The 27,679-nt window shown below is 59.6% G+C and overlaps 11 protein-coding genes across 14 annotated transcripts; all 11 read left to right on the forward strand.

Moving 5' to 3' along the window:
- Window positions 1–136: 136 nt before the first annotated feature.
- ABB37_08674 (putative deoxyhypusine synthase) lies at window positions 137–1,332 on the forward strand (the record flags this gene model as incomplete). Its single annotated transcript, XM_015807759.1, has 1 exon — window positions 137–1,332. Exon 1 carries the CDS (start codon window positions 202–204, stop codon window positions 1,330–1,332), a length of 1,131 nt encoding a protein of 376 aa, XP_015653841.1. The 5' UTR covers window positions 137–201.
- Window positions 1,333–1,866: 534 nt separating this feature from the next.
- Window positions 1,867–2,861, forward strand: ABB37_08675 (putative mitochondrial hypothetical protein; the record flags this gene model as incomplete). Its single annotated transcript, XM_015807760.1, has 1 exon — window positions 1,867–2,861. The coding sequence occupies exon 1, from the start codon at window positions 2,076–2,078 to the stop codon at window positions 2,859–2,861; it is 786 nt and encodes a 261-aa protein (XP_015653842.1). The 5' UTR covers window positions 1,867–2,075.
- A 600-nt stretch (window positions 2,862–3,461) lies between these two features.
- On the forward strand, window positions 3,462–4,235 carry ABB37_08676 (putative mitochondrial hypothetical protein; the record flags this gene model as incomplete). Of its 3 annotated transcripts, none has more annotated exons than XM_015807761.1 (1): window positions 3,462–4,235. In XM_015807761.1, exon 1 carries the CDS (start codon window positions 3,618–3,620, stop codon window positions 4,233–4,235), a length of 618 nt encoding a protein of 205 aa, XP_015653843.1. In that variant the 5' UTR covers window positions 3,462–3,617. The 3 variants fall into 3 exon arrangements, with proteins under 3 accessions (XP_015653843.1, XP_015653844.1, XP_015653845.1); XM_015807762.1 differs by having other exon boundaries at window positions 3,476–4,235; XM_015807763.1 differs by having other exon boundaries at window positions 3,538–4,235.
- A 707-nt stretch (window positions 4,236–4,942) lies between these two features.
- On the forward strand, window positions 4,943–7,854 carry ABB37_08677 (hypothetical protein; the record flags this gene model as incomplete). The annotated part of the gene is made up of 1 exon (XM_015807764.1): window positions 4,943–7,854. The coding sequence occupies exon 1, from the start codon at window positions 5,008–5,010 to the stop codon at window positions 7,852–7,854; it is 2,847 nt and encodes a 948-aa protein (XP_015653846.1). The 5' UTR covers window positions 4,943–5,007.
- A 457-nt stretch (window positions 7,855–8,311) lies between these two features.
- On the forward strand, window positions 8,312–10,074 carry ABB37_08678 (hypothetical protein; the record flags this gene model as incomplete). Its single annotated transcript, XM_015807765.1, has 1 exon — window positions 8,312–10,074. The coding sequence occupies exon 1, from the start codon at window positions 8,821–8,823 to the stop codon at window positions 10,072–10,074; it is 1,254 nt and encodes a 417-aa protein (XP_015653847.1). The 5' UTR covers window positions 8,312–8,820.
- Window positions 10,075–10,664: 590 nt separating this feature from the next.
- Window positions 10,665–13,480, forward strand: ABB37_08679 (hypothetical protein; the record flags this gene model as incomplete). The annotated part of the gene is made up of 1 exon (XM_015807766.1): window positions 10,665–13,480. Exon 1 carries the CDS (start codon window positions 10,859–10,861, stop codon window positions 13,478–13,480), a length of 2,622 nt encoding a protein of 873 aa, XP_015653848.1. The 5' UTR covers window positions 10,665–10,858.
- A 354-nt stretch (window positions 13,481–13,834) lies between these two features.
- On the forward strand, window positions 13,835–14,607 carry ABB37_08680 (hypothetical protein; the record flags this gene model as incomplete). Its single annotated transcript, XM_015807767.1, has 1 exon — window positions 13,835–14,607. Exon 1 carries the CDS (start codon window positions 14,017–14,019, stop codon window positions 14,605–14,607), a length of 591 nt encoding a protein of 196 aa, XP_015653849.1. The 5' UTR covers window positions 13,835–14,016.
- A 749-nt stretch (window positions 14,608–15,356) lies between these two features.
- ABB37_08681 (hypothetical protein) lies at window positions 15,357–18,110 on the forward strand (the record flags this gene model as incomplete). The annotated part of the gene is made up of 1 exon (XM_015807768.1): window positions 15,357–18,110. The coding sequence occupies one exon, from the start codon at window positions 15,357–15,359 to the stop codon at window positions 18,108–18,110; it is 2,754 nt and encodes a 917-aa protein (XP_015653850.1).
- A 685-nt stretch (window positions 18,111–18,795) lies between these two features.
- ABB37_08682 (hypothetical protein) lies at window positions 18,796–19,996 on the forward strand (the record flags this gene model as incomplete). The annotated part of the gene is made up of 1 exon (XM_015807769.1): window positions 18,796–19,996. Exon 1 carries the CDS (start codon window positions 18,881–18,883, stop codon window positions 19,994–19,996), a length of 1,116 nt encoding a protein of 371 aa, XP_015653851.1. The 5' UTR covers window positions 18,796–18,880.
- A 493-nt stretch (window positions 19,997–20,489) lies between these two features.
- On the forward strand, window positions 20,490–23,126 carry ABB37_08683 (hypothetical protein; the record flags this gene model as incomplete). Its single annotated transcript, XM_015807770.1, has 1 exon — window positions 20,490–23,126. The coding sequence occupies exon 1, from the start codon at window positions 20,724–20,726 to the stop codon at window positions 23,124–23,126; it is 2,403 nt and encodes an 800-aa protein (XP_015653852.1). The 5' UTR covers window positions 20,490–20,723.
- A 611-nt stretch (window positions 23,127–23,737) lies between these two features.
- Window positions 23,738–27,108, forward strand: ABB37_08684 (hypothetical protein; the record flags this gene model as incomplete). Of its 2 annotated transcripts, none has more annotated exons than XM_015807771.1 (1): window positions 23,738–27,108. In XM_015807771.1, exon 1 carries the CDS (start codon window positions 24,349–24,351, stop codon window positions 27,106–27,108), a length of 2,760 nt encoding a protein of 919 aa, XP_015653853.1. In that variant the 5' UTR covers window positions 23,738–24,348. The 2 variants fall into 2 exon arrangements, with proteins under 2 accessions (XP_015653853.1, XP_015653854.1); XM_015807772.1 differs by having other exon boundaries at window positions 23,755–27,108.
- Between the last annotated feature and the right edge of the window lie 571 nt (window positions 27,109–27,679).

The following is a 27,679-nucleotide window of genomic DNA, read 5'->3' on the forward strand; positions in this document are numbered from 1 at the left end:
TTTCGCTTTCCAACTACGCCACATGTCATCTCTCTCTCATATCTTTTTATTGTGCCTCTTTTCCCTTTCTCTCTTCTCTCGTCTCCGCTGTGGACCTCATCAACGAAAACTCACCCACACACGTGCGCTCATTCCTAGTCTTGGAGTTTGCTCTTTTCATTTCCTCCACTCCGTCGAAAAGGTGTAGCCGTGCGCCCTGCGATGGAGACAGGAGTTCCTGCAGCAGTGGCGGCGCCTTCCAACGGCCGCCGTCGTGGCGGAGGCGGGAGGCGGCGGGCCGCACAACGCAAAGCTGGCAGCTCCTCCACCGATGCCACCGCGGCGGCGGCAGCAGCAGCAAGGCACTCCACTACCTCCTCAACGGCAGTGCACTGCGTGGACTTCCAATCGCTCGTGCAGGCGTCGCAAGAGAAGACTCTGCGGGCCGTGGTGACAAGCCTGCCTTCTATTGGTCTGCAGGCTACCCAGGTTGGCCGGGGCCGTGAGATGGTTCAGCAGATGCTGCACCATCGCGCTAAAGGCGATCGTGTCTTTCTCGCCTACACGTCGAATCTCATCTCCTGTGGGCTTCGAGATACCTTTGCCTACTTGGCGCGGGAGCGTCTGGTGGACTGCGTTATTTCCTCCGCCGGTGGCATCGAGGAGGACGTGATCAAGTGTGGCGGGAGTACCGTGCTGGGCCAGTTCAACCTCGACGGCCGCGCGCTGCGTCGCCGCGGCATCAACCGCATCGGCAACTTGTTGGTGCCGAATGACAATTACTGCTGGTTCGAAGACTTTTTCATGCCGGTGCTGGGGTCTCTGCACGAGGCGCAGCGGGCTTCGCGCTGGCAGACGCACACCCGCCCCTCCGATTTTATTGAGGCAATGGGCGCCGCGATGGAGAAGGAGCACCCCGACACGTGCGCATCGAGCCTGCTGTACTGGTGCTACAAGAACTCTATCCCCGTATTTTCTCCGGCCTTCACGGACGGTTCGATGGGAGATATGATTTACTTTTATAACTTCTCGCAGAAGGGACTTGTGGTGGATCCGCTGAAGGACGTGCTGCGCCTGCGTGGGCTCGCGGCGGCGCGAGGGACGGGCCGCAACACCGCCATCGTATTAGGCGGCGGGCTCCCGAAGCACCACCTACTTCACACGGTGCCGATGGACGCGGTGGTGATGGTCACGACGGGACTAGAGGCGGACGGCTGTGTCAGTTCGAGCGTGTTGGCCGACGATATCGCCTGTGGCCTGCTGAACAAGGATACGGAGGTGGTTCGCGTGCAAGGGGATGCCACCGTGGTGTTTCCGCTGATGATGATCGTGGACGAGGCACCTCAGAGTTGAGGTTGGTGTGTGTGTGTGTGTGTATGTGTGTGTGCCGTAGTAACGGGTTGGTCAGTGTTATAGTTAAGCGGCTTGTCGAGCAAGGAGAAGCGTATTCAGTGTTCTGTAACGGAGGCCTCATCGCCCTTGTTTTTTTGTTGGCTCCTCAGCACAACGCCCCCTTCTCGTCTCCAGCAAGCAAATCGAAAGAAGACGACAAAACTGGTGAACTCATGCCGATAAGTTGTATGATGACGTCACCGTCTCAGCCCCGGAAGCACAAATTGCCGCCGTGTTTCTTTCGGCATGAATACATCTCTCTCTGTGTGTGTGTGTGTGTGTGGGACATTTCCAATCGTGCTGTCATGCATCTTCAAAAGGTTGACTGTCGCCAAAGTGCACCGATGCGTGCCATCGCCTGCACCGCGCCTTTTCTTCTCTTTTCTTCTACTTCCGTCTTGCCTACCGTTTCTTTTCTTCTTCCTTTGACGGTTTCGCCAACGAATACGTCTTCCGATTACACCTTCCATCGCTTGTCGGAACTCATGCATCAACAGCTCTACTGCATTTTAAGAAGCGCTTCTTGCAAAAACTAAATAAAAGAAAGCACGTGTGAAGGCACGCGGACTGTAGCGTCGCTTTAAACCGATTTCTCTCTCTTTTATTGTTTCCTTCACTGCGTGTCGCTTCTCTCTGTCCCTGCACCCGTACAGCTGTTCTGCACACCCGCCCTCCTCTTCGCTAGTCTCCTTTCCTCTTCCACCATGACGGCTGTGTTTCGTGTCCTATGCGCGCTGTTGGCGATGCTCGTCCTCCTGTGCACGGTGACCGCGCACGCCGCCTCGCAGCCGTACGTGCTCGAGCGTCGTGTTGGGGCGGATGCGGACTGGGTCACCATCGGCTCCTTTGCCATCTCGCGCATCTCTCCGCAGGCCCCGGCCCGCGTGTCAACGCAGCTGCGCGGCGAGCTGAGCATGACGATGGAGCAGCGGGAGGAGTTCGCCGGGGCGAGCTTCATTTACTACCGCGCCTATCCCTTTCAGGAGGGCAAAGCGGCTCCGGAGCACCCCGCAACGGTCGTCGTCACGCCGTGCTCGCTGATTCGTGGCTTCGACGCCGTTGATAGCAAGACGGTGGTGCTGAACGAGAACATCCGCGTGGTGCCGGGCCCGAACACGACGCTGTTGGGATTGCAGGTGAGCAGCGAGACGAACTTCTTCCACTCGAAGATGGTCAACGGCGACGCGTGCGATCGCAGCGTCGTGCAGAAGCTCTTCCCGACGGTGCGCCTGCAGACGAAGATCGGTCTGGTGCACCCCGTCCGGGTCTCCCGCAAGGTGAACTACGAAGATCTGAAGGTGCTCATCGCCTCGGAGAACGATAAGCAGGGGAAGAAGAAGCCGAAGGTGCAGGTGCGCCAGGTACGCAACGCAGAGGGCGAGCTCGTGGAGGAGGAGGTCCCGGTCGATGAGCGTTCCTTCTTGCAGAAGTACTGGATGTACATCGTGCTGCCCATCGGCATGTCACTCATTCAGAACTTGAAGGGCTGAAGTCGGATCTTGGCAGCCCCACCCCGGGGCTTTCATTTATTCTTTTGTTTTTGCTGTTTCGAGAGGCGAAGAGAGAAAACAGAAACGAAGTGCGCTTCTCGTCTGCGTGGATTCTCTGGAAGTCGTTTTGGCCGCCTTGTGTTGTTTTCTCTCATGCTTGCATGTTAGCGCAGTGGTGGGTGCTCGTCTTTGTTGCTGGCCGTCCCTCGGCGACCGGCCACGTATTTAACCAGTTGTCTTTCTAACTCAGTTGCAACACTAAAAAACGATGTCGGCACGACTGCGCGCCAAGGAAGGGAGAGAGAAAGGAGTCCTATCGAGGCAGCGGAGCGCCTTTGCGGTGCTGAGAAGACGGTAAGCGGAGAAGGTGGCACGTGCTGTCGACGGTGCTTTCTCGAGGCTGTATCGATGCTTTTGCTGCATCGCTGCTGTTTATGGGTAATAGTCGTTTTCTTTCGGTGGTGGAGTGTTTCCCCCCAAACGACGATTTATGTACCTTTCTTTCATGCCATCGGTTTTGTGCTTTCGACTTTCCCTCCCCCCTCCTCTACTACACTCTCCCTCCTGCACTTTCCTGCACGTCCCCACTTAACCGCGCCCAGCGATACGTTGTAAGGTGCTTGCTGCTGTCGGACACCAGACCCTTTTCTTTTTGGTTTCTTCTTTCCCTTTTTGCAGAACTCCTCAAACCGTTTTTTGCAGAGGCGTGCTTCCTTTCGTGATCGCCGCTTTTGTTTTCTTCAAGGATACAACACGATGCGGCGCTGTGCTTGTCTCTGTGTGAAGGCGGCCGCTGGCGCCGGCGCCACCGCCACCGCTACCGCCTCCTCCTCCTCAACCCCTGCCGCCTCCTCCTCCTCAACCCCTCCCGCCTCGACGCCTGCGGACGCTTCGCTGGGCGCGCGCACGAACTCGTTGTTCGAGATGCGTCAGTCCCCCACCTCTCTCTACGTGGATACAATGCACAGCAACACACTCACCGACCACCCCCTCACCCACCGCAGCAGTCGCGACGAGCTCGCCTACCGCAAGCGCAAGCTGACGGAGCGCGGTCAGTACGAGCAGGCCGCCAATGCCGAGGAGGAGGCGGCGCGCCGTGATCGCTCTGGCAAAGCCGGCGCAGAGACGAAGGAGTACTACTGGGCGATCTCGTGTGCCGTGCTGGGCTACCTGACCGCCCATGCGGTGGTGTTCAACTATTATTACCCCGATGATCTGCGGCCGAATTACTCGCCCGATCGCGGGTACTCGGACGAGGTAGCGGCACGACGGGAGCAGCTGGAAGCGGTGGATGAGATGGTGGGGCTCTCGGTGCTGGAGGGTGTTTATAGCAAACAGAAGGCCGTCGTGAAGCGCCGCTTCGAGGGTGTGTAGGGCCGGCATCTCCTTTGTTCACTGTTCACAGTCGCACTTCCTCTCACACGTTTTTTATATATAAAGTTTTCGTTATTTGGCTTCTGCACATGAGCAACGGAGGGGCGCATCGTACCTTCTTCCTTTAGTGAGGTCTGTGTGTGTGCGTGTGTGTGGGGTGACTTACTTTACATACATTAATTCATAAAGGAATGGAATGCAAGCCGCGCGGCGATCACCACAACATCCCACCAAAGGACAAGAAATCATCGTGAAGGGGTGCGCTCTTCTCGGTTCCACGCGTGGCCGCTGGATTTTCGTATGCTGGAGCAGTGGCGGAAGGGGAAATGGCCGATGGATAGCGCAAACAAAACGGCTTGCCATCATCTAGACAAACGGGTCTCCTTAATACTGATACTAATATACATATATAGTGAACTGCAAAATGTATCCTGGCCGTGTTGTGACACAATCCGTGTGGTGCACTGCTGCAAGCGGAGCTACCGGGGAGATCGACCTCCACGGCGTTCGAACGTGTGGCGGCTTTCCCGCACTAAAAGCTGTCTCTTTTGTCGCCAAGCACTCATCTTCTCTTCCTTTCTTTTTCTGGCTCATCGTTAAAAAAAAAAATTTGCGACCCGCCTGTGTCCCGCTTCGATGCGCTCCTTCCGTTGAGATGCTCGTCGCACCTCTTCGTGTGGGTGTGTGCGTTGCATGTATTTGTCGGAAGACGTACAGGCTTGATTACTCGTCCGCATAACTCCCCTCCAAAAGCAATAGGAAATATACTTCGATGGACGAGTCGGCGGTAGCGGCGGTGCGTCGTTTCTCGTTGTACGGCGACACCGCAGCGAATCAAGAGCTGTTGCACCTCATCGACCACTCTCTTGACGTTGGAGGCACCAATGCTGTTCAGACGGTGGCCCCGCAGCTGCTGCGGTGGTCGTTGGAGGACACCACCGCCCAGACCTCCGCCTCCTCGTTGCTCTACGTCGCGGTTCTTAACCGACACTTCTGCCTGCGTGTGGTACTCGATCATCTCGCGCAGCCGTTAGACCGCCGCCCGTCTGGCCTCGACGAACTCCAGCATCTCTACATCACCGCCGCACGCCTGACAGCGCAAGACGCGGCGCGCAAGCAGCTCACGCAGTGTGTCGCAGCTCTCTTCATTGTGCTGGAGGACCAATTGGCTGATCGGCTGTGTTCATGGGTACGCGGCAATGACAACGGAGCCGTCGTGTCTGCCCAGGACTGTCGCATGGCGCTACACGTGCTAATGGCCGCCATGGACCTGCTGGCGGACCGCCGCGTGCCCATTGGATCGATTCGCCGGGCCACGCAGCGCCGCCAGCTGCAAGAGCACCTCGCTATTGCGCTGCAGTCGTCTTTAGATGGAGGGGAGGACATGCAGCTGCTGGTGCGTGTCGCCGGCACCGCCGTACGTTTCTTGCTGGAGGCGATGTACGGGGAGCCGCAGGAAGTCGCCAACACGTTTTGGTCTGCTCTTCCCACCAGTGCAGTGTGGCGTCACTGCATTGAGTGTTTATCTCGCTCGACTCCGCCGTGCCCAGAAGAAGTGTTGGATCTGGTGTGCAACGTACTTCGCTGTTTGACGACGATGAATGCGGCAGCGGAGACCATCTTGCTTGAAGCGCTACCAGCAGTTCTTCAGCCGGTAAGCTCGCCGGCGACGACGGATTGGGAGACGATGAGCCGCGTCATCGCCGCTGCGTTAGAGGCGTCTACGGAGGCCATCATAACCGAACAACCCCCCGACGCGCCGCTCTTTCGCTTGTTCTCCTCCGCGGCGGAGCGTCTCGTGCTGCTGCTGCAGACGCCTGCCACCCCGCCATGTGCGCTACGTCATGTCTGCGAGGGCATCAGCGCACTGACGCAGGTCCTGCAGCCCGCCCCGATACCCGCGATGGAGCCCACCGACGATCCCGAGGATTTCCAGGAAATCGTGGAGTGCTTGAGGGCGGCGAACGCGACGAAGGTGACGGCACTGGAGCAGCTGCGGCCTTTCCTGCTGGCGTGCGAGACCGCGCTGGCGACTCGTCTTGCGCGGAGCGGCTTTGCGCTTGCGGAGTGGCGCAGCGTTGCCGACTACGTCACGCAGCGCCTCGCTGACCGAGAGGCAGAAGACTTTCAGGTCGCGCACGAGGAGGCCGAGTTGGCGCTCTACACGACCTACGAACGTCTCAGCAGACTTCTCGGCCCACTGACGGCGCAGGTCCTTCACGCGATGACCGAAGAACCCGACCAGCAACTGCTGCTCGTCACAGTGAACGCTGACTTGATGCTGCAGTGGCTGCAGTCAGTGGAGCCGTCGACCCTTTTGCTGCAGGCTGTGCTTCTGCCGCCTACGGTGACTCGCTACGTCATGGGCGGCGTCGGCTCCAGTTGTACAGCGGCGTGGTCTGCCGATGCCTCGCTGACGGTCTTGAACGTCTTACTGCGCGCCCTGGCGTTTTACGAGGCGCACGCCGTGCAAGACAGCGGTGCTGTGGAGGCGGTACTGGCCGTGGCAGAGGCGGCCGTGAAGGTTGTCGTGGCGGTGCAGCAGGCTGGCTTTGACATCGCGCAGGTGCGTCAGAGCTGTGCGCCACTCGTGGCCCTTCTCTGGCACTCCGTGACGAGCAACGTCGAGAGCGTATTCGGTGGCAAGACACGCCACCGCGCCGTACTTCAACTTTTCACCCTGCTGCAGCGCGGCGTGGTGGCGTTGCCGGACAGCGCCATCCCCGCCCTCACGGAAGCAGACACGTACACGCAGGCCGTTTTGTTTGCCGGCGGCGGCGCGACGAACGCGCGCATGGACACGCCGGAGGTGTTTGCGCACACACTGGATTGCCTGGCGCAGCTGTCCGAGTGCGCGGCGGACGCAGCGGGAGAGGAGGAGTCGGCAGAGGCTTGTGTGCTGGAGGGTGTTGTAGCGCGTGCACGTCGACATATGGAGGTAGGTGAGTGGTCCGCAGAGGAGGTGGCCGCTATGCTGAATCGGTGGCACACGCGCCACCCCCAACTCGCGCTGTGCTTTTTGAAGTTGGCCGCAACCGTCTCAGCGCCGCTGCAGCCCTCGCTGATGCTGGCCGGTCTGCTTCGCTTCTTCCACATCCCCGAGAACCGCGACGTCTCCACGGCGAACCTCGCTGCCGTGCTGTCGCTGGACTTCGTGCAGCCCATCGCGGCAACGTCCCCCACTGCAGCGTCGTTGTATTCGCTGCTGCGGTGGCTGCTGCAGCCTCATCCATCCTTCACTGTCGCGGATGGCGGGCGACGGGTGCGTGCGCTGGCCACGTGTGGCCGTTTTGTGTGGGAAGGGGCACCCCAGCTGACTCTGTCGGAGGTGGTAGAGGGGCTGCTGATGTGCGTGGCGCGCTGGCAGGAGTTTACGGCGGCGACGGCGCTGAGCGGCCCCTCAGCGGAAAGCAGCAGCAACGACGACGGCGACGCGGACGGCGAGGACGAAGTGGAGGATGAGGCACAGGTGGAGCGTAAGGTGCTGGAGGAGCTGGCGGTGTGGAGTCGCTGCGCCGCTGAGTTGACAGAGCTGCCCGTGAATGCGCCTGGGTGGCTGGCGAGTCTGCAGTGCGCGCAGGATGACTACGAAAGGATGGAGGTACTCAAGAATCTCTGAGGCACATCTCCCGTCGACGTTGTTGCTGCGTGCTTGTGTGTTGCGCACGTGACTCGATGAAGCGGTGGTGCTGCTGCGGAGAGCGAGTCCACTGCACGGTATATTCATCACAGCTAATTATTTACTCGCGCTAACGTGATGCACCATCGTCGTTGCATCTTTAACCAACATAAACCAACAATATCCATTGCCTGCTCCATTCGCGACAGTAGTTTGAGATGTTTCTGACGCAGTCGAGCCCAGCGGTACAGTAGAGTACTGGGCTGGTTTTGTTCATCCGTTATCTTCTTGTGCGCTGATGGAGCGCTTTGATAGCGGGGCGAGGCACCACCACTCGTGCTACATGGCGCACACAGCCCGGCGTGATGAAAGGACGACTCATTTCACATCATTTCACATCATTTCTCATTTTCTCCTTCTGCGTTTTTGTTGCTTTTCTTCTGGTTTGCGGCGTTTCAGCGCTGCACAAAGACGCCCCTGCTGACCAGAAAAGTTCTCGCGCAGAGGAAAGAGCTCACACGCAGGCTCGTCGCCGGTCAAGACGCATTACAGAGCGGAAATCGTCTTCAAAGAAAAACGGTGGCTGTCATCAACCAATTTTTCCACGGAAGCTGAAGCGAATGCCGACGTTTTAAACGCAGCGACTTCACACTTTTACTCCGTGATCGAACCGGCACGGTTTGCTCAGTTACACACACTTACACTTACACACAGACACAGACAGACAGACGTGGTCAGAGTCTTTCTTCCCTTTTTCTGTATATTCGTACTCCTTGCGGCTTTCTCGTTCTCCTCCGCTGCCGAGCTGTGTGCCCGCACACACGCAGACGGCGATATGCCAGACGGGTTGTTGCTTCCACGCGTGTGCCCGCTTTTCATTGCGCCATCGCCCGCTCTTCACTCTCTGAGCACGTTCCCTCTGGGGGTCTGTAGGGGCGCTGACGGCGCGGCTCAGACAAGGCGTACATGTCGTTCCCGTTTCGTTGGCTGGCAGAGCGGCGCGCCGACTCCCACGATGAAGCGCCGGCCAAGCAGCCGCCGCCACCGCAGCGAGCACCGCCGCCGGGCTGCTGCCAGACCCTCGTCTGCTACCAGGAGCGCCTCCTCGTTCTCTTTGGCGGAGGCTCTCTCTTCCGGTTTTCGAATGAGGTGTACGTGTACGATCTGAACTGCCGCCGCTGGTCATACAGGCACCCGGAGAACAGCGACATCGTCGCGCCGCGCCTCGGACACTCCGCCGTGATCTACCACGACACGATGATCGTGTACGGGGGGCAGGACCTGCACAGCCCCGTGGTATACGACGAGGTGCTGCAGTTGGATTTAGCGACGTGGCGGTGGTCGCTGCTGCACCGCGCCCCGCCGTTCCCCGACGGCCCTGGCACACGCCGCCTGCACAGCGCCCACGTTATCGCCGACTGCATGTACGTGCTGCTCGGCACCCCGTTCGAGACGGGGGAGTCTCCCGTGTGGTCGCTTGACCTGCGCACGGGTGTGTGGCGTGACGTGCGGCCGACAGTTGTGTCCTCTTTCCCCGCCGCTCGGGAGCACGTTTTGGACTCCCACGACTCGAAGCGGCGTCTGTGCGGTTGCTGCACGGCGGTGTCGGGCAACTCCATCTACGCATTTGGTGGGTATCTAGTCAGCGAGGGAGACGGCGACTACAGTTCCGGCACGTTGGCGTACGCGCAGACGCTGAGTGAGTTTAACGCCACAAGCAACACGTGGCGGTACGTGCGACCGGCTCGTCCTTTTCCGCTGCCACCGCGGCGCTACGCGTCTGCCATGGCTGTGCATGACGGTTACGTGTATATCTTCGGCGGCGATGCGAACCAGGAGGACATCGCCTGGTACTTTGCTGATGTATGGCGCATTCGTGTAGCCGGCGATGCGGATGGATCGTGGGAGCACGTTTCCGTGGCGGGCACCGGCCCCTCTCCCCGCAGTGGCTGTGCCTACGCCTTCGCCCGCTCCTCCCTCTACCTGGTCGGGGGTGAGGTGGGACCGATGGAGGTGCTGCACGACGCGTCGTACTCGAACGAGACTTTTGCGCTCCCGCTGGGCTACTCCTGCGCGCTCTCGTTGCGGGACAACGTGGCGCGGTGGATTGGGCTGCCGTCCCCACAGCAGACGCCGCCACCGCCCTTTCCGTCTGCATGGCCGTCGGTGCACCTCTCCCTTGGCGCTCGTCGGGCACTCGAGTCTTACATGCATTGCTGAAGCAGACAGAGCTGACCTTGTGTTTTTTCCTTATTTCTCCTGTCGTCGCTATCGATGCGATGACGAGTGAGAATCGTCCACACTCTTTCTTTATTTTTGTGGCTCACCAGACACACTGGGTGTAATACGTGGAGCGCATCGTACGTGGCTGCGTTGGCGCAGTCACCTTCACCCCCCCCCTCCCCCCATTTCCATTAAACGTGCTACAGTCATGCATTTGCTTCCCCGCCCCCTCCTCCCCCTCCTGCACCTTTTTGTTCAATGAGGCACAAACGTCCTCTCTTTCCTCTCCCCCAAAAAACTGAACAGTGTCATTCTCTCGATGCGTTTCTGTGCGGCAACGCTCACGCTGCACCGCGCGTGTGATGCTGTGTTTTCCTTTTGTGAAGATGCAAAGCTGCTGGCGCGGTTCCTGAAGAGTCCGTGCGAGGCCTCCTCTGCCTTTCATCGCACGCCGATGCTTCATCATGTGAGGCTTTGGGGTCCTTATCCTCGCCGCTCTTCTTCCTGTAGTTTATAGTGCGGTTTCGCCAGCTCTCAACGTGTACTCTCTCTCTCCTTCTCTCTTCTCGCTCTTAAACGCGCCCGCTAGCGGTCGTACCTACGGTGGCAACAGTTTTATTATTATTGTTATTGGAGATGCGTGGGAGTTCCACCGGACGCGCCACATCCGTACGACACTAGCGAAACCCACTGCCTTGTCTTTTTCTCTTCTTATCAGTGGGTCTAGTAGAACGGCTGCTGTTGAAAGCAATACGGCGAACTTCGATCGAGCACAGGCGACATGATCCCGTCGTCAGCGCTGTGCCGACTCGCGTCGCGTGCGGTGAAGGTATTCGACATGGCTCCGACCACGGCATCCCCGCTCTCCTCCAGCGCACACGACTTCCCGCAGTTGGTGAGCTGCACCCGCGCTTTGGTGCTCTTGACGAAGACCCGCAGTGAGAGTGCGGCGGACGCACACATCGTGCAGTGCCTGCAGCGGTGCGCCGACCACACCCTCACCACACTTCGTCAATTCCCCGCCACAGCAGACGTCGCACCCGACGTCGCCGTTGTCCTCTTTGGCATTCTCCGCTCGTCGGTGGGTTTCTGGGAGGCCGAGAGGAGCGCGCAGCTGGCCCAGCAGCTGAACGAGCGGGTGGATGCGTTGGTGCTGCGGACGTGGCGACCGCGCGTTCTTCTCGCAGCGGTGCACGCCATCGCCAAGGCCTGCCCTTCTCAAGCCCACTTATCCTTCCTCCGCGACGCGCTCGCCCTGCTGCATCACCAGGAGGCGCAGCTGTCCGAGAGGGATGTGGCGACGCTGCTGTGGTGCATGGCGGTGCTGCGCGTTGCGGAGACTCAGGAGCGCATGTGGGCCTCGCTGTGCAAGCGAGCCGCCTTCCACTTGACGCGTATGAACGCGGTCAGCCGGCTGACGCTCTCGCAGGCCCTGCTTCTGCAACACACCTGTCTCTGCGAGTCACAGGCAGAGCTGCTGCGTGCGGTGCACGAGGTGAACTGCGAGATCGAGCGCGTTGGCGCCGCGCAGGGTAAACTCCACCAAAGTGGATCGCAGCGCGGCGACCGACGGGGCCGACGCAGCGCTCACTTCTACGCTGTGAGCAACACCCGCAACAGTCGCACTGACGCGCCGTCGCAGCTGACGTCGCAGCTGCTGCAGTACACCACGCACAGCCTATCCGACGAGGCGCTTGTCCGTCTGCTCCTCACACTCTTCACCAGCGGTGCGAGGGCGGCGGCGGAGGAGGAGCTGCCGCTCGTGCTTGCCCATCTCACACAGCGCACGTCCTTGTCGGAGCGACTGTGCCTGCAGGTGCTGTGCTTTGCGCAGCGCTATGCGTCGTTGATGGGGGACAGGGCCACCACACCGTCCAGTGATGCGCACGCGCTTTTATCGTCGTCGACGGCGTCGTCTTCCAAAGTGTCGGAGCTGGTGCGAGGGGCGCGTCAACACGTTGCGCAGCTGCTGCTGCAGAGTGCTCGCACAGGCCTTGCACGGGCACCTCGAGAGGTGGCAGAGGCGCTCTGCCTGGAGCACCATTACTACAGCTGCAGAGGCAGCAGCGGCCCCTCCACGCCCACGCGTGTGTCGAAAGAGGCGCTGTCCGCTGACGCGGTCTGGGAGGTCATTGTGGCGGTGCTTTCGAAGACGTTCAGCGGCGGTTCCACGGCGTTGCACAGCCTTGACGGCGCGGAGTTGTGGAGCTGGCAGTGCACGAGGGCGTATGTGAGGTCCGTCCAGGATGCCTCAGCACACACCGGCAACTCTCCCGAAGCTTCAGCAACCCAGAAAGATGAGCCGCTCAAGCTGGATCGCCTCGATCTTTACAGCGATGTGCAGCGCTGCTGGACGAATGCTCGAGAGCGGCAAGCGCACTGTGCGGAGCTGATCGCGGCATCTGCGCAGAGCGGCGGGACTCAGCTGCTCGCGTACGCTTCTGGACTTCACAGCTCGACCGCACTGAGGTTGCTCGAGACGACTGTGGAGGAAGTACAAGTCGGGGTCCGCGCGTTGTCCGTCGCGACAACACTCCGTCTCCTCTCCGCCGTTGACGAGGCGCCTGCTGTGGTGTTGCCTCTCCTGCACCTGTTGCGGCCGCCGCTGCTCTCCCAGTTGGAGACGCATACCTCCCGCACGTCTGGCGCACTGGCGGAGGTGATTCGGTACTTGTCCAACGCCCGCTCCCTCGGTAGCGGGGGATTGGGTAGCGACGGTGGCGGCGCGGGTGCAAGGCTCTCGGCTCACCCGCGTGTATCTGACGCGGTGTTGGACGCCTACGTGCGCCTCCTCGCCCAGGAGGGACAGCACCCCCTGCCTCCGGTGCAGGCAAGCTTACTGTTGTGGTGCCTGCAGGAGCGGCAGCGACGACCCGCCGCACTCGAAAGCGCGCTCATGATTTTGATGACACGACGGCTGGGGCAGTCGGCGCCTTTTTTAAGCGCCGCGTCGTTGCCGATCGAGGCGATGTGCAACTTGGTGGAGCTCGCGAACGGATTGCCGCTGGCGCAGGGGGACGCAACGGCCACGGCGACGCGCACGGTGATCCTGACGACGGTGCTGGATCATCTCGTGCAGCGCTGCATTCCCGCATGCACGACGGCCGACGGACTCGTCGCGGCTGGCCTGCTGCTGCGTCTCGACGTGATCGGGGAGTTTCAGAGAGTGTCAGAGATGGCCGCGGCACTGGACAGGCGAGGGGCGGAGTTGCTGTTAAAAGGCAGCGCCGAATGGACTCCGACGCAGAAGGCCTACCTGATCGCTGCACTGGTGTGCGCGCAGGCGGCACCTTCCGAAGAGCTGCTGCGTGCACTCCACAGCAAAGATCACGTGGGCACGTCTATTTCGTTTGCGGAGGAGGAAACAGAAACGTTGACGAGGAAGAAGAGTGTTGCACCTTGATTCATCGCAAACGTTGAAGGCATTGAACCCACCACCACGACCGGAATAATAATAATACTATTAATAATCCAACAAACGCGAGACCTCATCATTGCTGGAGCGCCCATGCCACTGCTGTCTACTGTGCGCGGGATATATAAATCGTCTGTTAGCGCCTGACTCAAGAATGATACATTCGTCGTAGGACGCGTGCTTGCGGCTTCCAGGTCCTTCCGGTTTCTTACTCGACTGGAAGGCACAAGCTTCCGGGTGTTTTAGCTGACTCGTTGCAAGGACCCGTCCCGGAACACCAACCGTCAGGATCGCACAGTTTCCCCACCTTTCGAACCCCGTCTTGTTCTTTGTTTCTTCCAAAGTGCGACAATACGGCCGCCATCTTCGTTGCAAACGGCCCTCTTTTGCACTTCTCAAACACCCGCCCTGTCACGACGCAGCTGTTGTCGAAGGCTGAGCGGCTGACGACGCAGTAGCCTGGTCTTTCACGCATCTACTGTGCTCAACAGAGTTGGACAAAGGACATCCACCTGGCGCCTCTCATGGTCAGCAAAGAACGAAAACGACCAGTGGGCGTGCCCTTCACGGTGAACGGCGTGCCCTATCGTACACGTGTGGGCTGCCATGAAGTGAAGAGCCGCTACGGCCATGAAGCCGTATTGCTGCGATTGGGTCCCAAGAGAGAGTCCTCGTCGGCCTCGCCGTCGCCGTCGCCGCCCCTTCCGCGCTCCACGGCTCTCGTGGCAGGGAAGATGGCGAAACGGCTGAAGCGGTGTACCATCTGCGCCGTCGACGCACGAGGCCGCTTTCTGGTGGAGGACGGCGGGGCCTACGTGATGGGCGCCGCTCGCACCAAGGAGGAGACGGCGCGCATCTGCAAGGCGGAGCGGGGCATCTTTGAGGCGAAGAAGTCGCGGCAGCCTCAGCGGCACCCCCCAAAGCAGCGGATGCCCAACGTGTACACGAAGTTTATTGGAGTCTTTCTGGCCACCTTCGACGCCGTGAGCGTCCGTGATGCGAGTGTGGCGTGGCGTGGCTTTTCCAAAGAGGTGAAGAGGGACTGCAACATGGATGTTCTGATTCAGGCCACCAAGGACACGGGGCTCTACACTCTGAAGACGGCCCACAGGTGATAGACGGTGTATGTGTGTATGTGTATGTGTGTATGTGTATGTGTGTGTGTGTGTATGGTGAGAGCTGGGTCTCCGTTCATTGATAAGTAATTATTATGAAAGAAGCGAGCATGGCTGAAATGAGTCTGTGGGTGGCGTGCTGGAGTCTTCGAGTTCAACACCGCTGTTCCCCTCGGCTCCCACTACGAAGGGCCGCTGATGAAATCAGCTCAGCTCGCTCGGTAATGCGAGAAAGCAAAACAAAAAAAACGACGATGCTGACACATGCAAGAGGAGAACTGAGCTACAATGCGGTTATTTCGAAAAGAACAAAACTGCTGTCCTTCGTGTTGCTATCGTTCTAGAGAAAAAAAAACGTGGTCAACAGCTGTACTCTCATCCTTCGCCTTTCGCCCCTCTCCCACCTTTGCTGGGTATTTCTTCTCTGCCAGCTTCTTGTGTTTGATTTATCGCCTCCGTTGCTTTTGAGGACGTTGCGCCGTGGCAGACGTCGCGCAGACGCCTCCAACGCAGCAGCAACAACAGAAAATTCGTTTTAATAGGAATTCCGGAAAGGGCTCAACACAACGGTGTGAGCATCGTGCCATCGTCTCTGCCGAAAGGTGGCTACTGGAGAGCCGTATGTGTTTGGGTTTTTGTTCTTGACTCAAAGAAGGTGCTTTTCTCGCTTGACGGTAGGATCTGGAGGGCAATTGAATCCGGCCTTTCCGCGCTGCACGTAGAACTGAATCAGCGAGGTGTGTTGCACAATGTCGAGCTCCTCCGCAAAAGTGCTCTATCGCGAGCAGCTAGTGGCTCTCTACGCGAAACACGACCCGGCCAAACTAGTGAACATCGACGACCTGCTCCAGCGATTTGCCGGACACGAGGAGGCGCTTGTGCGAACTGTGGAGCGCAAGTACGCGCAGAGCACGCAGCAGGCGGTGCCGTCGAGCTCACCTCCTCACCGTGGGCTGTCGCCAAACGCACCCAACTTGCACGAGCGAATCGCCGAAGTGGCGCCTTCTCCCGAGCACTCCACCGCAGCAGAAAACGCAAGCTACTCCACCAGTCAGCTGGCAGCGGCAACTGAGGCGTCGTCTCTGCCAAGTGGAGCCACAACAGAGAACAAAAGAGCAGCTGCAGGTATGGGCAGTTATCGTGCGCGCCTCACACGTCTCTTCGAGGCGCACGCCCCTGTGCGAGTGAGCCGCGTCGATCACGAGCTGGAGAAGTACAAAGGCCGAGAGGAAGAACTTCTTAAAGCAGCCGTGGCCCGCTTCGGACCTGAGCCGCCCGCTCCGCCCGCCCCCGTCACCATCTCTGCTGTCCCCCCCAACGAGACGAGCGACGTCAGCATCGCCAACGCCGTCTCTCCCAACTGCAGTGCGGTTCTCGCCGCACCTTCGCGTGATTATCGAAGTCGTGCCGTCGAGCTTTACCTGCGCTACGACCCCTCCAAGGCTCACAAGGTTGACGCGCAGCTCTCCAAGTTTAGCGGGCGTGAGGAGGCGTATCTCCGCGCTCTCGAGAAGAAACTTCAGGAGAACTCCACTGCAGGCGACAACAAGAAAAACAGCGCGGCCTCGACTGGGAACGCGTCTGCCCCGCCATCGACAACGCCAGCGGCACTCAGAGCTGCGACTCCCGACAGCGAGGACACTTACAAGCAGCGCCTGACGCGCCTCTACGCGCTGTACGCACCTGCGAAGGTGCACCACACCACCCGGCAACTGCAGCGCTACCCTGGCAGGGAAGAGGAGGTCATTCAGGCAGCGGTGGCGAAGTACGGACCAGAGCCAACGCCTGATGGCGACGGGCCCGGAGGAGCGCCACTTGAGCGTCCCTCCGCCGATGGGGAAAGCCCCGCGACGACAAAAGCGGTAGGGGGCGACGGTCTTGTGGGGGAGGTGGCGAAAGTAACGGGCTTGACGGCGGAGGCGGGCGATGCGGAGAGGAAAGACAAGACGATGGAGGTTGCTGCTGAAACGAGGGCACGCGAGGAGGAAGCCGCTGCTGCCGCTGCGGAAGCGAGGACACGTGAGGAAGAAGCCACCGCCGCTGCCGCTGCTGAAGCGAGGGCACACCAAGAGGAAGCCGCTGCTGCCGCTGCGGAAGCGAGGACACGTGAGGAAGAATCCGCCGCCGCCGCTGCTGCTGAAGCGAGGGCACATCAAGAGGAAGCCGCTGCTGCCGCTGCGGAAGCGAGGGCACGTGAGGAGGAAGTCGCTGTAGACGCAGAGCCGCACTCGATAGCACTTACCCTCTTCCCCTCCACGGCTCAACCAAGCGCTTCAACGCCCTCTGGAAAAGTGGCGGCCCCTCCATCGTCCCTCGTAGCCCAACCCGACGAACCGCCGCTCGATGCCGCTACCGCCGTGCTCAAGTGCGTGAGCCGAACCCCATTGTTTGGCGTTACCCTGTACGACTTCTTCCGAGTGCTGGGAACTGTCACCGTGTCTGCGAAAGAGGTGGTCACCATGCGCGTTGCCACCACGCTGCTGCGTGCGATTGATCCCGACCCATCTCGCCTCATCGCATCACGCGACCGCGACACACCGTCAGCCGGCGCCGAAGAGTTTGTCTCGGAAGTGGAACTGCGCGACTGCGTTCTGCAGTTTTGCGTTGGTGAAACGGAGAAGGGCGTGCAGAAGCGGCAGCGTGCCGTGCAGTCCGTCCATGGCGCCATCCAACGCATGTCTGACTTCGTCAAGACGTGTCGCCGGGCGGTGCTACAACAGCAGCGTCAACCCGCGCCGCTGTCTGCCGGCTTTTGGGTTCATCGCGCGGTCCAACCACGAGTGATGCCGCGGTGGGATCGTTGCTGGGCCAAGACGTCTGCGGAGGGGGACACGCTCTGCATCTGCGTCCCTGGATCGGCCAAGCCGCAGATGCGCATTCCCTTCTCACGGGTGGTGCAGTGTTTCCGCGACGGCCACGCCGCGGGGGCCCCACCTGCTTACGCGCGCAACGGGCTCGTGTTTCAGCTCACCACCGGCAATCCGCCGCTGCAGGTGGTTGTTTGCCCGGAAGGATCGGACGTAGGCGACAGATTGCTGGCGGGCGTACGTGCGTGGAGCGGTGCGCAGAGCCCGTCGAGGCGTGGGAGTGATGCAGACCTGCCGACCGTGCTCTCTGCGACTTCGCCGTCAAAGCTGCACTCCCGTGTAACGGATGCCGCCTCCTCTTCTTCACGAGTCAGCCAGACAATGCGTGTGTGGTCTGTCGCGAAGGGCACCTCCACGTACGAGCGACAGAGTTGGGAGGTGACGGACGACTCGCTGCGTATGACTTCGCTGCCAAGCCAGCAAGTGACGACGTGTGCGACAGCAGAAATCACGACAATCATGGCGGAGACGGAGCCGCCGGTGCCGCTGCCTGTGCGGACTGCATGCGGTTTTATGCTCTGTCTGCGCAGCGGCTCCTCCATTATGGCTTTCACGGAGCACCCGCAGGAGCGAGCACGCGTGCTGGAGCGCCTTTCCCAAAGCCGACTGCTCCTGCAGTTCGATGCCGCGTCGTAGAAAGAAAGAGAGAGAGAGGAGACAAGAGGTTGCGAAGTTTCATTGTAGTTCGCTGTCTCGGCTTTCGGTGCTTTGAAGGATGCCAACACGTTTTGCTTTTAATATTTTTTGCTAGGGCGGAGTATGTGCGTCGACCAGATGCGTCTTCGCGGTGCCGCCCCTCCGTTATGAGCTGCGCACCACCGTCGAATTGCGCTGTGTTTTACTTTGGGTTTGATTTGTTTACGTGTACAACTACTCGGGCACGCCTTCTTCCTTCAACGGAGAGACGCGTACCTTCTTTTTTCTCTGTTTTTTCTCCCCTTTGTCGGTTATCGTGTGCAAGTATGAATATGTGGCGTTGCCGCTTCTTAGTGCCTCGTGAAATCAGAGTGGTATCGAAGGGTTCGGCAGCCCTGTGCAACGGCGCAGCCCTCTCTCCTCCGGCGGCTGTCTCAGCTGCCGTTGTTCCTCGACACGGTGAGGGGCGGACCACGTCCGTGTCAGCACGGCGTAATGGAGAAGCGGCGAACGAGAGTGCCGATAATGCGGATTCTGTGTGAGAAAAGAAAGCAGAGGACCACACAACGAACCTGCTGGAACGGTTTCTCCCTTTGCTTTTTTCCCTCTTAACAAGCGCCTTTCTCTCCGGCGGTGTGTTCACCCTTCGCCTCCTCAACTCCCCCGACTTACGCGTACTTATTGGAATGCGCAGCGTCATTCGTGAAAGGCAGAACCGACGCATTCCCTTCCGTTTCCATTTCATTTCTACGGACCTTCTCTCTGTCGGTATGGCCGAAGACGAGCGACTGGCGGCCACCAAGCGGTATGAAGTCGCTGCGGTCCAGCAGGAGTACGCCGGCTGCTCCCCACTGGACGCCTACGTGCGCATATGTAAACAGCTGCACTGCACCCCGGTAGCCTCGGTGAAGGGCATGCTGCCGTGCGAGGTCGGTGCGTGGGGTGACGTGGAGTCGCTGGACTTCGCCAACACCTACGTTGGCCCCCACGGAGCCGTGGCGGTGGTGGAGCTGTGCCGCTGCCTGCCCCGACTGCGATCGCTAAACCTCGCCGACAACTACCTTAGCAACAACACCGTCTGGCACCTGGCTCAGATGGCCGTGTACCACCCCCAGCTCGAGTGGATTGATCTCTCCAAGAACGAGTTTATCTCCTGGACGGGGGCGATGTGTCTGGCCGAGTTGGCGCTGCGCAATGCGAACATCACCCACATCGACGTGCACGGCGCAGCAATCGAGCCGGACATCGCAGAGGCCATCAGCGCGCAGACGCGGCAAAACACCGTCGCAAAGTTCCGCGCCGGCAGCGGGCGGCCCTGCCCACCCGTGCACCCCGCCGCCGTGTACATCCGAGCGTTGAAGCTGCTCTTCCTGAAGCATCAGGAGCAGGGAAAGGTGGACGCCGCCCTGCTCGAGACAGGCTTCACGGAGCTGCTGCGCGTGTCGGGCCGTGCGAGCGAGTCGTCGAAGTACTCCGAGAAGGTTTTCGCAACGCTGCGGGCGCGCGCTCCGGCAGGGGTGTTGACGGCCGAGGCGGTACTCATTCTGCTGCTTATCGATGGCAGCACCTACGACGTGGAGACGGTGACGAATCTGCGACGTGTTTTTGTGATGTTCAACATCGACGTCTCCCCCGCGGACCCGCTCGTGAGCGGCTTTGTGCTCGCACGGGACTTGGCAGACATGATGGAGTACATCTACGGTGCACGACCTTCAGCGGCGGATGTCGCAGCGGTGCAGCGGCGTCTGGCGCTCGCGGAGGAGACAACGCTGAAGTGGGAAGAGTTCTTGTACCTCACCTACCCGCGCGGTCCGCAGGTGGGGGATCGGCTTTGTGGTGTGACGTCCACGCCGCTGGCCCACCCGATAGAGGTGATGCACTACTGATGTGTAAGCGGATCATGGCTCCACCTTTCAGAAAGAGGAAGAAACGAAAGATGTGATCCTTGCCCAGCTGCGTTGTATCACACGCATCCTTTTTTCCCCTTCTTCTCGTCTCTCGCACATGTGCATTCGCCTTCTGTTATTGCAGCTCATGTATAGTAGCAGTTGCTGTTGATTTCTTTTCCCTTTCCTTCGGAGAAGATGCAGAAATGACCTTTTTTCAGGAAGGAGATGAGAAAGCATCGGGAGCGTGGGGCGCAGAATTCTGCCCCCCGTTTCTCTGCGTCACTGGGCGCGAGGCGGCACTGGGGAGTTCGTAGCTGTTGTTTGGCGAAGGGACGTGCTTCGTTTGCTGCTGTCGGGCCCGCTGTTTGGATGATGCTGAAGAAGCAGGCGTTGGCCTCCACATCAGGCAACCGCTCCCGCACGCATTCACAGGTGTACAATTCCCATGGTCTCGTATTCTTCTTATTTTCGTTTTGGTCTCTCCCACACCAGGCCCACATTGGCTTTGCAGGCAGATTTGGTGTGCTGAGCACGTTGACGGTGCACGGATCGAGCCATCTTTCAGCGCTTAGTACTTTCAAACACATACATAATACACCCGAGAATCACCTTTGTCTTCTTTAACGATCCACACGCTTGTGGTTATCGCGGCAATCTCTTCACGAAGGCACTTCGCGCGCCCCAGTAACGGATAAGTTTATGCTGGCGTATATTAACTTTTATCATGTTCCACAACCTGCAATGCGTTCATAAAGGTAGGGTGCGCATGCCAGACGAGCGCAAAGGGGCTGCTGTCTACGCAGATGACTACGGCGGTGTCTGGGTGGTGTCGGCCGATGCGCAGGAGGTGTACTACTACACCCCACACGCGCTGGCTTCCTCGATGGATGCACAGCCCACCGCACTGCCCCCCTACGTCTCCCCATCCGCCTCGTCTTCGCTGCTGACCTCGTCGCCGCCAACGCCCCACACGTTGGCCTTTCGATGTGGCGAACAGACGGGTGCCGCAGCAGCCGACGTCTCTGACAACGTGCTGTCCGTACTCTTCTTCGACGGTGAGGCGCCTGAAGGCACCGCGGCGCAGCACCGCCGAGACGTGTGTGTGGTGACCGAGGGTGGTACCGTGGCCTTTCTGCGCGTGCCAACCGCAAATGACGAACCACCCGTGCTTCTCCAGCCCTTTCAGGAGGTGCATTTAGAGCTGCGGGTGTCCGCCACGACCACCGCCGCCAACGACGTCATTTTGTGCTGCTTCGACGGTGAGTTTACGGAGGTGGTTCGAGCGCAGGTGGTGGCGGCGGCAGCGTCATCTGCGGGACTGCGGTGTCCGCATCTGAGCGACGTGCCGGTGTCGGATGCCCTTTGCACCTGCGAAGTGGAGGCCACTGGGCTGTTTCGTGTGAAAGGACGCATTCTGTGTGTTGTGTACGACAGCGTGCACGAGGTGCTCATCGCCGTCAGCGACGCCGGCAACGTGGATGTGTGGGACGTCGCGCGTGGCAGGGATGCGACAGCGCAGTTCGGCTCTCCGGCGTGGGACGCGGCGACGCACGGCTCCGCGACCTGCGCACGCGTTTGCCGGGGGAAGCTGTGGATCGGCCTCACCTCTGGCGAGCTCTTGGTATTCTCGCTGGCGAGGTCGTCTCTGTCGACGGGGGCGGCTTCGGCAGGACTGCTTCTGCGCAGCCACGGCTCGCCCGTCACCGGTATCACTCCCATGTCTCTGCAGTCCAGCGTCTGGAGCTGGGCGGCGGACAACGGAAGAGTCAACGTGTGGGATGCGGCCGATGCGGCGTTTCGTGGGTCCTTCGTTTTCCCGCAGTCCGGCATTCAGTCCTGCTGCACCGGCGTCGCCCAACTGCGTGCGGCACTGTGGGGGATCGACGGCGCGTCAGGGGAGCCGTGTCTGCTGCAGGCCAGCGAATCTATCGGCGTGACGGACGCGTACGTGTGCAGCAGCGCCGATGTGCGCACGGTGCACACGCAGCAGACGCTGCTAGAGTCTTACCGCTGCTGTTGGCGTGGCTTGCTTCGCGACTTCCGCGCCGCACAGCACGGGACGCAGTCGGGCGAAGAGGGAGATGAGAAGGGGGAGGCAATGGCGGCAGCGCTGGAGTGCATCGACACTGATTTGAAGGATGTGGAGGACGTTGTGGGTCTGGTGAAGGAGATGGAGGACACGTTTGAGTCGTTGCATCGGCTCGGCACGGTAGACCGGCGGGTGCGTGGCGGTCGTGTCCGATCCATTCGCGTCGTGCTCGAAGACTTCCTGGGCGATTGCCAGCAACGGCTCGACGCGCGAGACGAGGTCGAATCGTTTCTGAGTTTTCTCAGCACAACGTGCGGTGGCGACGCGTCGATGCGCTCGATGGAGGACGCGCAGGAGGAGATTATCCGTCTCTACGCGCATGTCGAGGAGCTCACGAACGCGCTGGAGGACGCAGCGCAGCCCAGCGTGGGCGACGGCATTGCAGCCGCCACCGAAGAGGCCACCGCCGCTCTGCAAAATGAACTAGCGTCGTTGCAGGAGGCGCTGCACAGCGCAGGGGCGCAGAGGCAGGAGCTAGCATCGCAGCTGCAAGAGGCACAGGAGGAAACGCGATCTGCCGTGGAGCAGCAGAAGCACCTTGCGCGGCTGCTGGAGGACACGGAGGGGCAGCTGGAGGACGCCAAGAAGTCTCTGCTGGCCACGAAGCGCGCCGCGGAAGTGACGGCGTCGGAGGTGTCGTCTCTGTTCGACATGGAGTCGAAGCTGCACGCGTCTCAGACGGTGATCGCAGAACTCTCGGCGAAGGTAGACGCCCTGCTCGCGGACGCGGAGGCGAAGGAGGAAGAAATAAACGTTTTCCGCCGCAAAGAGGAGGCAGCGAGAGGGGCAATGCAAAGTGTGCTGCGTGTGCAAGGTGCGATGGCCGACGACGTGAGCAGCTTTGCAGAGGCGCTCGAGCAAAACATCGTCGATGTGAGGGAGGGGCAGCGCGCAAATCTGTCGAAGCCGTTAAAGGGGCTGCTTGAGACGCTTCAGGAGAAAACGTACGCGCTGGAGACGTCGATGGAGTCCCGCCTGCGCGAGCAGAAGATTTGGTTCCACACGCTCTCCAACGAGCTGAAGGCGATTGTGATGTAGCATAAAAAATATTTCTTCCTCCGTGTGTGCGGGGCGCGAATAAGCGGGTGTACGATCTGCTGTTTTTTCTTTCTTTCTTTCTCCATCGCTTGTGCGGGGACGTCATAGAATATACATGTGCGAATTATAGAAGCTCCTATAAACCTGCTTGTGTTTTCACTCGTCGTCATAGAAGTCGAAGGTGTTGGACCGGTTTGACCTTGTCCTCGCACCTTCTTGGATAATCTGAGCGCATGTGCAACACTCAAATAATAATAATAGTAATAAGAGCATTGATATCAAGGATGAATTCCGGGCTTGTGGATGGACTCGTGAGGCAGCTTTCTGTCGCTGCGTTGCGGTCCACCACGTCCTTTTGGAGCTACAGGGGCCCCAGCGCAACCGCCTAAGACGACCTTCTCCCCTCTCTCCCTTTTTGCAGCTGTCTGGCAAAGGAATGAATAAACAAAATAACTCATCATTGCTTTAAGAAATGCCAACACGTCGTCCAGCGCATCGACGGAAGAGCGAAAGATGCCGCTTCCCCCCCCCCTCGCGTTCTCTTCACGTTACTCTTGTTCTTTCCCTCAATTCTCTTCTTTCTCGTGTTGTTTCTCACATCGGCGTGTGTGAGGTCTACCAATACCACAGCTTCGATTGCGCCAACGGCTCCACACCGACTTGTCTGTAGCGCGACGCCCTTCATATATATATATATATATTTGTTTTCCTCTTCTTATAAAGTCCTGCCCTCCTCACCGTCCGCGGCGAGGGTGCATAGGCCTTTGTAATTATTATTATTAACATAGCGACGTAGAACTGCCCAAAAGGAGATCCTTTGGGGGGGTGGGGAAAGCAACACAAACGACGAAGACAGTTAAATCAGCTGAAACTCCCACACGTGAAGGAGGAGAGACGGAAGGCGACATTCGTTTGCAGCGTGCACAGCCTGTTCTCTCTCTCTCTCTCTGCCTCGCTGCCGCGTGTTGATCGCTGTTTTTAAATTTGCAATTGTGGGCCTGTCGTAACGCCAACTTCAACGGTAGAGATAAAGATCAACTTTCTGTGTCTGTTTTCACAGAGTAGGTAACGCCAAAGCACATATTTGTTGTTCTTCGTTCCTACTCTTCGTTTTTGGGTTCTGTGTTGAAGCGTGGTGACACACCTCCCACCCATCATAGCAAAGGAATTAAAATCCTTCCCTCCCTCCCCCTAACAGGAAAAGAGACTTGATCCGGACAGGATGAAGGCTTCGAAGAGCAAGGAAAAGGCGGCGACAGACGCTGCGAAAACTGCGGCAGCGTCAGAGGAGGTGAAGCCTACCGAGTGCCTGACGTGGAAACTCATCTTCTCCATTGATGTGCAGGTTTTCTCCTTCCTGCTCCTCATCGCGTCGTGCATCTTTAGCAATGGCATTCGCGGAGAGCTGACCTTTGACGATCACCTAGCCATCGAGAAGAACCACGACGCCAATGCGAACCAGACGACGCTATCTGATGTGTTCTTCGACGATTTCTGGGGGAAGTCGTTGGACCGGATCGAGTCCAACGGGTCGTACCGCCCCATCGTCGTCCTCACCTTTCGCATCCAGCACTGGCTCATGGGCTACCGCCACAGCCCAGCGTTTCTGCACTGCTTCAACTACGTGGTCGCATTTATGAACGTCTGCCTTGTATACTACCTCGCCCGCCTCTACGTCTACGTCATTGTGCCGCCGCGGGCGCTTTCACTAGAGAAGGCTAACGTGCAGTCCTTCACGGCAGTGCTGACCTCCCCGCTGCACGCGGTGCCGCTTGTGGCGTCGTTGCTGTATCTCGTCCACCCCGTGCACGTCGACGCGGTCACCTCGATCGTGGGCCGGTGCGAGCTGCTCTACTGCTTATTCGGTCTCGTCGGCTTCTTCTGCGTGCATCGGTACCTGAACCAGGTTGAGGAGCCCGCCAGCAGCAACGGCGGACGTCCTGGCGTGCCGCCGGTGGGTAAAAACGGTGGTGGTAACAGCCTGACCGCCGCGGCGAAGGCGGTGGTCGAGGACCGTCGACGAGGGGCGCATTCCTCTGCACGCGTCTTCACCTTCCGCTACGTTGTCTTCTCCATCTACGCGCTTATTTTGAGCGTCCTGTGCAAGGACAGCGCCATCACCTTCACGGCCGTGTATGGTGTGCACGCCTGCGTTATGTACGCCTGCAACCGGTGCAGCAGGCGGCGCATGGGCGTTGTCATCGGGGTAGCGCTAGTGGAGCTGGTGAGCTACCTCGCCTTCCGCCGCAACTTCGTCGGCAACGTCGACCTCAAGAAGAGCCCTTTGCTGCGCCAGACGGAGAACCCGCAGTACTTTGTGCCGGAAGGACTCTTCCACTGGCTCAGCCTTCGCTGGGTGGTCCAGGTGAAGAACATGGAGCTACTCTTCTTCCCAACTTCCCTGTGCTGCGAGTACAGCTTCAACTGCATTCCGCACATGTACGACCTGCGAGACCCGCGAGTGCCGTACTTCACGGCGGTGACCGCCGTCATCATGGCGGCGGTGCTGTACCTGCTACACGGCACCTTTGTGCGCCGCTCGCGTGTCGCCGTCGTCGGTCTCGTGAGTTTTCTGTGGATTGCGATCCCGTACGCCCCGGTCAGTCACATCTTCATCGCCGTCGGCACCTTTATCGCGGAGCGCTGCCTCTACGTCCCGTCGATCGGTGCGGTGCTGCTCATCACGTTTCTCGTCGCCGCCCCTGGTCTGCGCCGCGGTGGCGTCTCCTACTACTTTTACGCGCTGCTACTGCTCTGCGTCGGCTGGGGTGTCTTCTCGCACCGCCGCAACAACGACTGGCGCAGCGACGAGCTGCTGTTTCGGGCGGCGCTCCGGACGTGCCCGAACAGCGGCAAGGCACACGTTCAACTCGCGGCGCTGCTTTCGGAGCGGACGAGCAGGGTGACGCCGGAGATTCTGGCGCTGGCAGAGCGCGCCGTGGAGCTCGACCCGGGCCTGCGCGACGCCTACTACTACATTGCGTTGCACGAGGTGAACGACAAGAAGAACCCCCGGAAAGCGTACGAGTACATCCGCATGTGCGTGAGTGACCCGTTTTCTAGCAGGGCCTGTAGTGACGCGTACATGCGCCTGCGGGACATCATGTATCCGGCCATGACGGAGGTGGAGCAGCTTGTGGACTTCGCCTCGCTGAGGGTGGAGGAGGCGCAGAAGGCCGTAGCGCTCCGTCAGGCTTCCATCTACGCCCTGCAGAAGGAGCAAAAGCCATGCCTGGCAGAGGCCCTACTCGAGAACGCGCTGGACAAGTGGAATACCTCGAAGGTGTACTGGATCTCGAGCAGGGTGGAACGTACGCCGGGCGAGGACACCTACTGCAACGCAATGTATTGGTACCCGCAGTCGATGATGCTGTGTGAGGAGTCGACGAAGGAAGACGACAGCGACGGCGCAGACGCGGCGTCTTCTGCGGCCCATGCGAATCTCGTCGTCGCCTTTGCCAGCCGAAAGACGCCCGGTCGGCCCGACCCCGCCGGGGCGGCGCGCAGGGCGGTGGAGATCGCTGACCGGCTGCGCCTGTGTGGCACGGACTGGCGTCACGTGTCGAAGGAGCCGAAGTACTACCGCCCCACCTACTCCCTTCGCATGACCCAATTTTTAACGTTGAGCGACAGCGCGACGCTCTCAATGGAGCGGTACTTAAACCTCACCGCACGCGACACACCGGAGCGGACGGCGGTGCTGCTCGCCATGCTGGACGTCTCCGTCCGCGAGTACTGCCATCTTTGTGACCTGATCCACGACGCAGAGGTGCGAGAGCGTGTCAGCCGCCACTATCCCAATGAGCTGCATTCGCTGGAGCAGGGCTTCTCCGGCTTCCGCCAGCGCCGCCAGCCACAGATGCGCGCATGGCGGCGCGAACTGAAGCTTACCCAGTCGCTCAACGCGACCCAGGAGGCCAAATTGCACGATATCCTCGCCACCAGCAAGTGCTCCGATGACCTCAGCTTCTTGTATCTCTAAGCAAGGGGCGCTGAAAGGAAGAGTTTTCTGGGCAGCAAAACGGCTCTGTTTTCCCCCTGGGACGCTCGTTGATGTTCCGCCACAGGTTTGAACGCATGCGCAGTTCATGCGCGTGTATTTGCACCGCTGTTTTTCTGAGGAGGGATCCGTCCGAGCGCTGCGCAGCTGTTTCGCTCTTCTTTGACTATTCCGTATATCGTTGCGCAAAGGTATTCTATTTTCCACCTTACTCACTGAACGGCGCTGGCGTCTCTGGGCGTTACCTCAGCGTCTTCTGTGAGTACGTAGAACTGAGAGGTGCGTGGGTCGCACGAGGCTTATATATATATATACTGTGTTTTCCAGTCATTGTTTGCGTTGACTTTTCGGGGTTGTTTTTGGCCGTTGCAGGCGATGACGACGACAAAGCACCGTCAGCGTTTAGTGCGCTAAATACATCGGTGGGCGAAAGTGGAGAGAATGCGTGGCGCTGAGGATTTCATCATCTTTCATGCAGCGCGGCAACGAACCCTGTGCATGAGCGGCTCGGCGTACAAGTCCACTTCGATTCGCATTGCGTCATGCCCTTCAT

The sequence above is a fragment of the Leptomonas pyrrhocoris genome (assembly GCF_001293395.1).
Source record: "Leptomonas pyrrhocoris isolate H10 chromosome Unknown, whole genome shotgun sequence".
Taxonomy (NCBI): domain Eukaryota; phylum Euglenozoa; class Kinetoplastea; order Trypanosomatida; family Trypanosomatidae; genus Leptomonas; species Leptomonas pyrrhocoris.